Genomic DNA, 14,029 nt, shown 5'->3' on the forward strand with positions numbered 1-14,029 from the left:
CAAGAATTGTATCAGGAGTTCCCATTGTGGCTTAGTGGAAACAAACCCGACTAGCATCCATGAGGACGCCAGTTCGATCCCGGTCTCACTCAGTGGGTTAAGGAGTTGCCATGAGCTGCGGGTTGCAGACTCGGCTACAATCTGGCGTTTCCGTGGCTGTGGTGTAGGCTGGCAGCTGTAGCTCTGATTCGACCCCTGGCCTGGGAACCCTCCATATGCTATGGAGCCCTAAAAAAGAAAAAAAAAAATTGTATCAGAAGAGACTGTAGCTGTCTTACCAACTTCTTCACCTCCCAGCCAGGCTGATCTCTTCTGCCTGCAGTAGACTTAACCACACACTGTCTTTGGTGCTAGATACAGACGGAAACCTAAATAGATAATAAAATATAGTATAACTATATCAGTTCTCTTTGGCCAGTCCTCCTAATTATGGCTTCAAGCGGTAGTATTATTTCTAAGAGAAGAAAGTTAAAAATAATCAAGTCAAAATAGTAAATGATCAGAATGCCCATCACCAGGAGATTGGTTACATCAATAGGACATAAATTCTCTACAGTGTAATTCTAAAACGCTAATACAAATCACTTATTAGAAGAAAAACCATGACAGATGTTCGAAATATGTAAGTAGGGCACAGAGGATATAAGTAGTATATATGATTCTAGTTTTCGCAAAAAAAAAAAGAAAAATAGATGTAGATATGTACCCAAGACGTCATGTCTTCTTCACACTCTAGCTTTTGTATCTCACACACGTGGACTCAGTTTTTTCCCTGTGCCAACTTACATGTAGAACTCAGCGTCTCCCAGTGTTCCCCAAAGACTTCGTTTGACTATAGCCCTGCTGGTCAGCAAGGACTTTACTGGGGGTATTGTAGTTAAGACATTGGAGGAGTTCCCATTGTGGCTCAGTGGTTAAGGAACCTGACTAGCATACATGAGGACTCGATCCATGGCCTCGATACATGAGTTCGATCCCTGGCCTCGATCAGTGGGTTAAGGATCCAGTGTTGCTGTGAGCTGTGGTATAGGTCACAGATGCTGTTGAGATCCCGCATTGCTGTGGCTGTGGTGTAGGCTGCCAACTGTAGTTCTGATTGGACCCCTAGCCTGGGAACCTCCATATGCCATGGGTACAGCCCAAAAAAAAGAAAAGAAACAGAAATTGAACACTGTGCCTCACACATCCCTTAGAAACAACCTAACAATGTCCGTGGATACTTAGTTCTCTCCTTCAGAGTCCTTTCTAGACCGCGTTTCTACTCTGGGACTTTTTCCTCTCTCTTGCTTCCCATGCTTCCCATAACTTTCCAATTCTTTGCCTTCTCAGGTTCAAATTCCTTACCCTTCTATTATACAGAATAATCCAGTGCTGCCCCAGCTCTTGCCTCAAATGCACATACATTCACTCTAGCCTGGATCTTGAGTAAAATGTAAATTTAACCTTACAGCCCCCCCCCACACACACACACAAGGATGTGATAAATAAACTGGTCTCTAGGCAGTGATATTATTGGTGTATTTTCTTCCTTCACATGTTCCAATAATTTCTATGTTTTCCGCGCTGAGCGTGACTTATTTTTGTAAAAGGAAATGTAAACAGTAAAAAAAAAAAAAGTCCAGTTCCAGTTGTGCCTCTTGTAGGAAAGCTTTCCTGACTAACCCCTTCCAAGGAGAGTTAGATCCCTCTATTTTTTTTCCCATTTTGCCTTGTTGATTTCCTCACTCCGCATTGCTTTGCTGTGATCATGTTTTCCCCTGTGTTCTCAGACCCTTCCTCTTCTGCTGGTTCCTCACTGTCATAGGTCCCTTGTCCCTTCTTAATCCTAAATCCGTAGATAGGCTGTGAGTCCCCAGAAAGTGTCTGCAACATTTAATATCTGTGCATTTCTTTCCTGGAAAGCAGATGCTTAGTTTTGGGGTGCCTTCATTGTGGCAGGCAAGACTGTAGGTCTGCTCGTTAATCAGAATCTCACACCTTTGAAGATCCCCTGACCCCCTGTTCGTTCATCCTCCTTGTCTAGAATGTAAGTGCCGCAAGGCAAGGACTTGTCTGTCTTGTTCTTCACCAGCATCCTCCTGCCTAGAACATAATAGGCACGCGAAAAGGATAATGTTTGGTACGATTAGGTATTATGAGGTAGAAAAGATTTCTTTTACTATCCCCCCTTTTCAGAGTCGATTAAATATCACGGTGTTACTCGAGGAAGCAGAGAGTAATCAAGATTCTGAGACTCGGGGAACTCAGACCGAGGCCGATGCTCAGTCTTGTTACAAGGTTGGTCTTGAAGCAGGGTGGGATTTGGCACCTGGGTGGACATCCGGCCCTCATCTCTCAGGCTGGACTTGGTGGTCACCTAAGCTGTTGCACTCTTGGCTGGTTTGGGGCCCCAGCCCAAGGCAGCAGGTCTCCTGACTCTTGGGTTTGGGAAGTGCGGCGCTCTTGAATGTGGCCTTCCCACAGCTTCATGTGATGCAGTTCATTTTGTTTTCAAAGGTAATTTGTTCCATGGAAACCAGACAGGGTGCTGTTTAAATAGCAGGCTGATGTCTCAGGGTAACATATTGGCCCACTGAGATGCACAGGACTGTGAATCACAAACCCGCCTCTGTACGTTTCTGATATTGTGTGAATGTTCTGGATGTAAGAAAATCCTGTTCAGAATGATCAGGTTCTCTCGTTTTGCCAAAATTCGTCTTTTGAAAGGTTGAGTTGGTGGAATAACTGCTCTTCCTGGCTGCGTAGATTCTCTCAACCACTGCAAAATATTTTTAAAATCAGGGACTTCAGTCCCTAATCCAAATTGTATTTTGGTTTATTTTCTTCAGACTATATATATGTGACTGGGGCTGTGTAGTTAAAGTTCAGCTTTGTGTGTGGTTGTCCTGTGACAATTTCAGTTCGTAAAATAAGACGTTTACAAAAACCAACCTGAGACCGATACTCTCCAGCAGTTTAGCAGCAAATCTCTGCTCTGGGTATTGAACAATAATTGGGATCTTTCTATTGGCTTTACATAAACTCAGATTAGTAGTAAAATCTAAGCACCAGCCCATTTGGCAAACTCTTCCACTTCACGCAGTCACAAATTTGCTTCTGATTGTGCTTTTCATTCGCACCTAGCTCAGATTTTTGCCTGATGCTTTTTTAAATCCTCTAATTTGCATACTGTGGTAAATTTAAAATGAGAACAGATGAATGCTGCTAAACTTTTCTATTTCACTGATGAATATGGTATTTTGCTTCAACTATCTAGCTGTTATATATTCAGTGACCTTTAAAACATGAAATAGATACTTTTTCCATCTATACTGTGCAAGATGGATCATTAGTATTGTCTTCCCTTTGAGACAATGAGTCTGAGACACAGAGGCCAAGCAGAGCATCTGGGAACTGATTGCAACAGGGCTAAAATTCATAGTTTCCTGTTCCTGGGCTCACACACAGTCATCTGGGCAGAGCAGCTTCTTTCACGTTTGGTTTCCTTGGAGCTGTGGGAGGTGATGCGTCCACTCGAAATGTTTTTCTTCCTGCCCTGCAGTCCCAGGGCACCACAGTCTATGTTTAATTGTACCCATTTGGGGGTGTTAGGACATATATTCTAAGTATAAGTGAGATAAGAGGTAGTGTTTTCTGAATGACTAACATGGGTCTGGCCTCAGCTAAGTGTAACATTTTATCTCATTTTTATTATCGATAATAATCATTTTGTTCTCCCCCCAAATCAGTCTTTTTTTTCTTTCTTTCTTTCTTTATTTTTTTTTGCTTTTTAGGGCCACACCTGCGGCATATGGAAGTTCCCAGGCTAGGGATCCAATCAGAGCTGCAGCTGCCGGCCTCCACCACAGCTCACGGCAATGCCAGATCCTTAACCCACTGAGCAAGGCCAGGGATCGAACCTGCAACCTCATGATTCCTAGTCGGATTCATTTCTGCTGTGCCGCAACGGGAACTCCACAAAATCAGTCTTGAAGAGTTATCAAAGAAACCAGAGCCTGACAGGAGCTAGGGTGGTAAAACAGATTTTATTGAGATGCTGTTGCAATAGGGGGAGAGAGGGCTTTGTAGAGAGCTGGCTCAATTTCAGATACAACAAGGAAGAGTGTGGGGGTTCATAGCCAAGGAGCAGGATGGGGGGTGGTGGAGCATGGAATCAATAGATAGGAAATAACTAAGAAGAAATATCATAGATGAGGGAGGATTCTGGCTAAACAGACCTAACAGGATTCTTCCTGAAGGTAGGCCCAGTGATCGCACATCACCGGGGGGTGGTGAAGATAGGAATTTTGATTCGATATCTGTGTTGATCTGCTATCAAGGGTAGGGGGTTCTCTCTAAACTGACAATATTCTTGCTAAAATTGGACAATGCAGGCCTGACAAGGGCACACGCTGAAGCCCAAGGTCAAAGCCTGGTTGAAAAGAGGTCTTAGAGGAAACTGGCTAAAGTTTGGTCAAGAAGAGAGTCTTTGAGGTTAAATCATTAAATAGCTGAGATTTCTGAAAGCCATGCTCTGTCTGTAACCTGCACTGGCCTCGTGGTTACATGGACCTGTGTTCCCCACTGGATGGTGAGCTGCTGGAGAGACGTGTTCTTTCCTCGCTCCTCCATCTTGCCTAGTGAGCAGCATGCACTTCCCACTTAGCTGGGCCATTTACCTGGTCAGGTACATGACAAGTGTGCCACCCACCGTGCTGGGCATCTAGGTTGGCGGGAGAAAACTCAACAGATGATGTGGAAATAAATGCTTGGTGAGTGAATAGAATCCAGCACCATATAACTTTGTAACAATGTTCATTTTAGTTTCAATAACCAAAATAAATATTCATTTTAAAGTCATATGCACTACTTAGGATGACAATGTTATAATTCCTAACAACAAAAATCTGGGGCACATTTTAAAAGAAAGTACAGCAATTATTTTTTTAAAGGGCTTATTTTTCTATTTCGGAATGAAGGATCGAAGGTTTTAAAAACTGTAACCAAAAATTCCTAGGGCATTTTGCGGTTTTCTTTTACCCTGCCATGAAAAAGTAGGCCAATTTCTAGACATGTAAATGCTTTACTTCTGTCTCTCTTGCTCACACTCAATTGTGCAAAGAGACTGGAGGCTCTGAAATCTAATAAATGACTCTAATTCAAAATGTCTTACTCCAAATTCAGCTCGATAGAAAGCCAAGCTTTTGTCATTATATCTCGTGTTAGGCAAACCCAATATATTAAATCCAATTTTACCGAATTGATTAGTTAAGTACACATTCTTCACTTAGCATAATTTGTGTAGCCATTCCTCCTTGTTGCGTTTGCAAATGTGATTCAGTTTATTAGACTCCTCTGTGCCACATTTCAAGGGCAGAGTACATCTGATGATGTACCCAACAGACCAGTAGTGTCAAGTTTGTCACAGTGCCTGGGCACTGTCCTGGGTCTTGAAACAAGATATGGGTCAGAATACTCTCTGCACTCGTGGCATGCGAGCTGCGGGAGCAGGGATCGGGAGAGTGGGTTGATGGCTGGACCAGGGTCTTGAGGACCTCAGAGCATGGCCCTCTTCTCTGGGCCATCCCTTCTTGGGCATCCTAGTTTTCTCTCTCCTCCAACTGCTTATCCATTGAATGAACCAGGAGCATTCAGGGTGTATCTTGATGGAAAGCCCTGCTCCTCAGCTTCCTCTCCTTGGTGTGGTTCCCTGAGAGGGAAAGCCTGACATAATTAGGTCAGAAGAATGATTGGGTTCTGTTTTTATCCTTGATGCTGCCCTGGCCAGTGGGGAAGTTCTCTTATTAACTCTGTGGCTGGCCTGGGTCATGAAGGTGACCCAAGGCTACTGGGCCATTCAGATTATTCAAAGATAAAAGATGTGAGCCATTTCAGGGGACTCGTTTAATAAACCTGTAGAAATACTCACTTGACAAATTTGGGATTATAGTGGCAAAATAAAATCCATTTAAAAAGAACAGATGCCTCCAAGTTTGATGAAACTTGAATGGGAGGATCCACTTAGGAAAAGCAATGAAAGAAGTTCAAAGGAGCTGTCAGCTATGTATAATTCTTTTCATGTAAATACATAAGGAAAACCAGTCTTTTGGCTTTTATTTTTACAACTAATATGCCTAGGTCCAAGTGGATCATTCCTAGAATTTAAAAAAATGTAAAGGAAGTTGGAGTTCCTGCTGTGGCTCAGAGGGTTAAGAACCTGGCTAGTATCCATGAGGATGCATGTTCCATCCCTGGCCTTGCTCAGTGGGTTAAGGATCTGGCCTTGCCACAAGGTGCAGTGTAGGTCACAGATGTGCCTCAGATAAGGTGTGGCTGTGGCTGTGATGTAGGCTGGCAGCTGCAGCTCTGATTTGACTACTAGCCTGGGAACTTCCACAGGCGGCAGGTGCAGCCCTTAAAAGAAGAAAAAATGTAGAGGAAGTAGTTTACTTGTTCGTTTTTGGTGAGAGGGGAAGGTTTTTTCTTTTCTTTTCTTTTTATTTTGGGACACAGTCTCCCATCTTTATCCCCTCTTTCTTATAGTGCTTTTTCTGGACCTTTCATTATGATCTTGTGGAATTGGGCACAAAGAGCTAGTGTTAAGTTTCCAGGTCCTTTAGTAGATGCTATATTTTTAATAAATGTTAAATATACTCATTATACTGTCTTTTAAAGAACACTTGTTTTTTAAGGGTCTTTGTGTATTCATCTGGAGGGGAAAAAAGTAAGCAAATCTGCTCTATTCAAATCCTATATTCTAGGAGAACAGATTGTCACAGAATACACAGTGATGAACTTCCAAAAAGGAAGATGGGTGGAGGAATCACAGGTATTTATCTCACATGTTAGAAAACATTAATGTTTTGTGAGTAGCGAATGGACCTTCTCTTCTCTTTTTGGCCAGACTCCTCCTCATGCTTTGTAAAACATGAGCTTATTGATTATGTCATAATTTTTCTTTCTGGAAAGAATCTTATAAATATTTAAAGTCAGTGTGTGTCTATTTTGTTGATTCTGAACACTGAAGACATGAAAGAAGTTTCATTCTCATTGTCACATCAACAGTGAAAATGATCCCAAAACTAAAAATAATCTCTTTAAATGTCCACATTACTTAGTAGTTGGTTTTGGCTCCAAAACAGAGTTCTTTCCTTTTAAATTGGTCATTTAAGGAGTTGCCGTCATGGCTCAGTGGTTATTGAACCCGACTAGCAACCATGAGGAGGGGGGTTCGATCCCTGGCCTCGCTTGTGGGTTAAGGATCCCGTGTTGCTGCAAGCTGTGGTATAGGTCACAGATGTGGCTTGGATCCCAAGTTGCCGTGACTGTGGCGTAAGCTGGTGTCTACAGCTCCGATTTGTCTCCTAGCCTGGGAACCTCCACATGCCTCTGGTACAGCCCTAAAAAGACAAATAATAATAATAATGACAAAAAATAAATCGATCATTTATAGCAGATAATTTTAAATGTAAAAGAGGAGCCCTGTGGAAAATATAGGGAAAAAAATTCACCCTTTAAGTTAAACTGTACTTGCCTTGGCTGGCCCTTCAGTATCCATATGTGCAGCAGCTTACCACTGTTGACTGGCACCATGGCATGGAGAACGTTTTTCAGATAGAGGGTATTTACTTCTTAACTGTGTGCCCATAGCAGTCCTTGTGCAAACCTGACATTTGTAATGTTGATGCTTGATGTCAAAGTACAGTATCGAAGTCCAGATTTTTCATCATTTTTCTAAAGCTTTTATCCTTAACACATTGATTTGAAGTCACTCACAATTGATTCTTAAAAGAGAGAGTATTTCTGTGTTTACGTAATTGCAAGAGCAAGTGTGCCTTATGGATTTCAGCTGGCACTCTCCAGCCCTGTGTTAAGTGGTTATCAAGGGTGGTTGTTATCATTTACAATATGTAGGAGGAAATCAAGAGGCAGAGATTTTATTGACTTACACCGTGAGACCGCATTTCTGCTAGACTGTTAACTTTTCGTAAATTAAAAAAAAATTTTTTTTTTCTTAGAGTTGATTTACAGTGTTTTGTCAGTTTCTGGTGTATAGCTGCTAGACTGTTGTTATAGGTTTTCTTCTCATTTTGGCTGCACTATTCAAGGTATCTCTTTCCGACAAAACTGTAACTGTCCAGTATCCTGGTGTGGGTAGCGATGTCCCCGTAGGAACCTTTGGGATCTCTCCCCAAATGAGTGCTCAGGACACACAAGACAAAGTTCAGTTTGACCTTGACTTTTGAATGGGTCTGAGCAAGGTACTAATTTTAGGACCATACTCTTTACGAAGAAGTCTAACTCTTCCGCAAGGACGATCTTAAGATCATCGCTTATAGAAGAGAAAGTCATCCACGCCTTTAGCCTCCTGGCCCAGGACCCTGTCTCTGCTCTCGTTCAAGGCTGTTGGTTCCTGACTGTCTCCTTGACTCCCCAGTTTCCACAGTTTGATAGCCATTGAACACTGTATTCCACCACCCCTCCTGACACCCCTTACAATAAATGATAATTACACAACAGGTAATAAATATATAATAGATCTCATTATAATTAATTACTGTCGCAGCAGCTAACGTCAATAGTCCTTGCCATGCAGCAACCACGATCTTTTTCTAAGCACTTGCCTTCATTAACGGGCTTCATTCTTGTAACAACCCAATGAGGCAAAGACTGGCATTGTCTCCATTTGACCAAGGAGGAAACTATAGCAAAATGAGGTGAAGTAACTGGCCCAAGGTTACCCAGCTCTGACGTGACAGAGACTGAACTTGATCCCAGGCAGTGCTGTTCCCAAGTCTGTGAACAAGGGTTGCTGATGTGAAGAATCTTAGGACTATTTTAGTGCCCATAAGAGCAATTGAAAGACTTTCCTCCTGTAATCGCAACAAGATTCAGTATTGTTTTATGTCCACATTCCCTGTGCTGTCCAAGCTGCTTTCCTGCTGTTGAACTGCTACTGTTGTCCCACAAGGAACATTGGATCTGTTTCTGAACTGAGTCCCAACATGCATGTCATAAGCTGTTTCATGCATATCTTAAGCTTGAGTATCCTCTGTCTATGTGTGAAAATCATGTCCAGATACATGGAAGAAAATGTGGTAGAGTAAAATCTTAACCGTTTCAGAGTTCCTGTCGTGGCACAGTGAAAATGAATCTAGCTAGTATCCATGAGGATGCAGGTTTGATCCCTGGCCTCGCTCAGTGGGTTAAGGATCTGGCGTTGCCGTGAGCTGTGGTGTAGGTCGCAGATGTGGCTTGGATCCTGCATTGCTGTGGCTGTGGTGTAGGCCGGCAGCTGTAGTTCTGATTGGGCCCCTAGCCTGGGAACCTCCATATTGCCACTGGTGTGGCCTTAAAAAGACAAAAAAAAAAAATCTCAACAGTTTCGAATATGTTCATGTTACCTTAACTTTAAGGCAGATTGATGAATAGTGAGAAGAAAAAGAAGCGAAGCAATAATCTGAAATAAGATACTGGCAGAAAGAGAAATTGGGTAAAATCTTGTCTTTCCCTGCTGAGTCATTCCTAGTTATTGCCAGTTTATTCTGTCATTACACTAGATGCTGTGCAGCAGCTCTCCATGGTGTAACCCCAATTTGCAGACCAGGAAACTGAGGCTCAGAGGCAGGGAATGGGCCCACAGTTGTATTGTCCATAAGAGGGGAAGCCAGAGTTTAAACAGCTTTGCCTGACTTCTAAGCCTGTGCTCTCCCACCACACCTCACTGTCTCTGCTGCTAAGTGAGCCTAGAAAATTGGTGGCTGTCAGAGGGGTTGTCAGGATACAGTTGGAGGCCTGAGCAGGGTCGTCAGGCGCAAAAGTCCCTGAAAAGGTGGAGGAGTGTTACCATAAGCCCTCAGTGGGGCAGGGGAAAGGGGAAGAGCTGCACATAAAGGGAAAGAAAATATACAGCCTTTTGAAAGAGTGGGAATGGAAACGGATCATAAAATACCTAGAAAGTTAAGAAGTTTCTAATCCATTTGCACGTTTTTGAGTATGCTGATGCTTTTCATTTATTGCCATTCAGTGGTGACGTGGTTATTTCAGACTTTTTAGGAAAAACTTTGTGCCACCAAATATCAGTCACAACACAGTTTGTCACATATATGTTGCATTTCATGAGATCAATTTTTTAGGCTTTCTATGCTCATCTCCTTTCTGTTACCATGGCAATAATAATGTTATTGATCTGGGTGGAGCCTGAAGTTATTCACCACTGGGGCATAAATTAGATTTATTACGAAACTATTGGGAGTTCCCATCATGGCTCAGCAGAAATGAATCCAACTAGCATCCATGAGGATGCAGGTTCGATCCCTGGCCTTGCTCAGTGGGTTAAGGATCCGGCGTTGCTGTGGCTGTGGTGTAGGCTGGCAGCTGTACCTCCGGTTTGACCCCTAGCCTGGGAACCTCCATATGCCGCAGGTGCAGCCCTAAAAAGACAAAAAAAAAAAAAAATTACAGCAACCAATTTATTTAAAAAAAAATAAAATGAAAAAGAAACTAATAGGAATTTATCAGATATTAATAAAGCGCATATATGATCGATATAATTTGGGGAGGTACCCAATGTAGTGGCCTCTACTTGACATAATTAATACAGAAGTACAATTTTTTTCACAAAATGCATGGTTAATTATTTGAAACACAAAGTTTGCACAGGAAGCACTGCTTTATATGGAGGATCTGTGGGCTTTGCAGCAGTGCGCTTGGTTTGCGCTTGGTTTGCAGCGGGGGCGGGGGGCGCTGACGCGGCAGGAATGGTCACTCTGAGCGAGCCTAACTCACAGAGTGATTGCTCACACCCCCCCCCCCAAGAGTGTAAAAACTGGAGCTTTCCTCTTCTTGGGAAATTGAAGCATCTGTGTCTCGAAGAACATCTCATTGGATATTTAAAAATAGACAAAGATGATTCAGAAAAGAAAGAGCCCACACTCTCCATCCCAAGGTCCAGTCGATTGCCGCAGAGTATGAATGGTGCACGTCTATCATTAAGAGACGGGTGCAAAGGGGAGAGGTGGGCGCTTACATTACTTTCTTTCGGCAATGCCATGGTCGCCCAGATGAGCTCCTGCTACCAGTCTCCATGGGGGGTCCTCCCTTTTTCCTGTTGGTGTCCAGTCCCACTAGCAGATTCTGGGCCTTGCTGTATTTCTGCGGGGGTTGACATCAAGGGCCCTTTAGCCTGTACCTTCCAGCACACTTTGGGGGGGAGCCACCATTCCCCAGCAAGGCACTGTCTGTTGCATCTTACTGCTTAATTACTCTACCTATTTAATGCCACTTAGAACATTGTCAGCTGTTGAGAAAAGGTAATTATCACTAGTCAAATGAAAAACACTTTTTTGGCTGCCTTACGGATACACATTTTACTGGTACCTTGATACATAATGAAGCCTGATAGCAAAACTTTTGCTTGTCTCTTCTTCAAGCCACAGCTGTTTCTCTGCTAAATTCATCCCATCTGTCTTCCCTTCCGTAAAGCTGTAGGCAGTATAGCATAAGTACAGAAGCAGTTCAGTGCTATTTTGGATAAACATAGCTGAAATTTGAATCTTTGCCATTTGCGATGCACACATTTTGTTTTACTGCTGCAAAGAGAGCTGTCAAAATACAACTACATGGATAATTTACTAAAATACAGTCAAATATAAGGTCGATCAAAGAGAAAGTACGTCGGGTCAATCTGACGGTTCCAGTATGTTCTCCGTAGGGTGTCCCTGACCTCATGAGCCCCTGAATTCTGGTTGGGGGGAGCAGCCTTGAATGTCTTTGTTGCAATCTGCAGAAAGCTTTTCAGGAGCTCCCCCTTCCTTGTAACCGTCCGTGGCGTGACTTGCAGTCTTTGAGGAGCGTTAGAAGTCTACCTTCCTCGTCTCCAAAACAAGTTTGCGTTAATGGGAAACATTTTCTCTTTCTGGGCGCAGGCAGTCAGATTTGAGCGACACTCCCATTCTATTGTGTTGTAAACTTTATTGTGTGGAAGCCTTTGTTACCCGTGAGACTGTTTCATTCCCACCCACTTCCTTATTTCTGGGTTATGGATGCATTTAAAGGCACTCCGGTGCATTTTTAAAATCGATAAGATACAGTGCTTTAGCGCCCAGGGAGTACTCTTGAATGAATCCCTCGTCTGAAGTCGAAGAGCTCTCACTGACACATGGGCCGTTCTCTCCAACATCTTTCCTGCTTTCTCTTTCCTGTGTGTAAAGGTCTTTTCTAGGCCCAGATGGGTTGTGACCTCTTTGAGGTGTGGGGTCAGTATCACATATTTTGGTACCCACTGTGGCCAGAGCTCATAAAATGTATTTGGCCTTCTGTTTAAACAAAGGGAACTGAAACACCTCATCTTTGGGATGAAACCCTTAAGTGATTCCTTAATCTCAAGTTTAGATTAAAAAAAAAAAAAAAAAGGTTTTTACATAAAAGATAAAGATGGAGTTCCCATTGTGGCTCAGCGGTAACAAACCCAACTAGTATCCATGGGGACGAGGGTTCGATCCCTGGCATCACTCAGTGGGTTAAGTATCTGGCATTGCTGTGGCTGTGGTGTAGGCTGGCAGCTGCATCTCTGATTCGACCCCTAGCCTGGGAACGTCCATATGCCTGGGGTGTAGCCCTTAAAAAAAAAAGATTTAACTTGTCTCCTTTCTACCAGTGTGGATTCTCTCCTCGCACGTTCCTAGAAGCACTTGGCAAAATTCCCACAAATGTGTGTCCTGTTGACAACTACAATTTCCTTGGAGTGCAGTCTTCTCTGGCTTGTTCTCCACTATTCCCCAGTACCCAGCAGACACGGCATTGTAGGAGTTTGGGTAAATGTTTGTTGCACAAATGAATGAGTGAATAATGGAACAGATGAATCTTGTGGTTTATTTTTTACATTGCCTTAAAGCCCCTGCCTCCTGACCAGCTTGAAAATACCAGCATCTGTATCATGTATGGCATTTAGACAGCTTTCTCAAAAGCACAGTGCTGCTGGGCCCCCAGCTGAGGCCAATGACATTGCTTTCCTAGAAAGTCTGCAAGGCCTTCTCTGCACCAAAGCATGGGCCTCTTTCATCTTGTTTTCTTTTCAGGTGGAAAAAAAAAAAAAGAAAAAAGAAAAAGGCCAGGCTCTCTGGGAGGCAAAAGTAACATGATTGCCACAAACCCAACCAACTCTCTACTTCAACCAAAGGTGGACATAGCAGCTTTTGCCAGTGGCTCTTTGAAAGCCGTCTGTAGAGAAAGGATAAAGCAGTCTTTAAATGGACGGCATGGTGGCATCTGATCCTGGGCCAGTTGGTGCTTTAGAAGCACAGTCAAGTCGGTCATGATGCTGTCATGACAATCCCTTCTTCCATTCAGCACGTACACGTGTGTCAGACCCTGTAGGTACTGGTAGGCTTCAGCTCATGCTTGCAAGGAACTGACATTTTAGTGTCGGGGCAGGCAGTCATGAGGCACGGTGGTAAGAGCCCTAGCATGGAACACAGAAGAAGGAACAGGGGTGAGGAGACTAGAAGAGGCTCCATGGAGGGGTGATGCTTGACTCCTAAAGAGATGGAGGGTGTGCAATAGAATAAGAAAAGACTAGAACAGGGCACCTTCTCTAATAACCTTTGGATTCCACACTGTGGAAGATCACGTCACTTCCTGCCTGGTTCTTTCTATGTCTGGTTGGACCACCTGACGGCTCAGCCGGCTACCCAGAGGGTTCCTATGGCTGTTCAGCTCCAAGGCCACCCTGACTCAAGCCGCTTCCTATACTGCCTCTATAGTAAAATCCAATTGCAATATGAACTTGTATTTTTATTTTGGGAGGGAATAATATGGATAACAAAGTTATCTACAGTGAGATTACTCATTAAACTCACCACTTGATAAGTTTTGTACATTTTTTCGAGAATCCATGGACATCTCCCCACATGTTGATAATCATTTGAGAGCCTGTGGCTTTGACTCCATTCGAGTGGGAGGCCCTCCCCGTCATCTGTGATGGGGGGATAACGAGCCTCGTCCTCCAAATGGGCACAGGCTATTTAAATAGTGACCGCTCCTGGAAATA

At 43.3% G+C, this 14,029-nt stretch overlaps 1 protein-coding gene across 10 annotated transcripts in view; it reads left to right on the forward strand.

Moving 5' to 3' along the window:
- SDCCAG8 (SHH signaling and ciliogenesis regulator SDCCAG8) overlaps positions 1-14,029 on the forward strand; it is a 250,606-nt gene that overhangs the window by 202,347 nt on the left and 34,230 nt on the right. The window contains exon 17 of one of the 10 annotated variants that reach the window (XM_047754912.1): positions 6,741-6,808. The exons of the other annotated variants lie outside the window; for them this stretch is intronic. Coding sequence (XP_047610868.1) covers positions 6,741-6,808 — 68 coding nt within the window. The remainder of the gene's footprint in view (positions 1-6,740; positions 6,809-14,029) is intronic. 10 annotated transcript variants of the gene reach the window in all.

This window comes from Phacochoerus africanus, chromosome 12, assembly GCF_016906955.1.
Source record: "Phacochoerus africanus isolate WHEZ1 chromosome 12, ROS_Pafr_v1, whole genome shotgun sequence".
NCBI classification, from domain to species: Eukaryota; Metazoa; Chordata; class Mammalia; order Artiodactyla; family Suidae; genus Phacochoerus; species Phacochoerus africanus.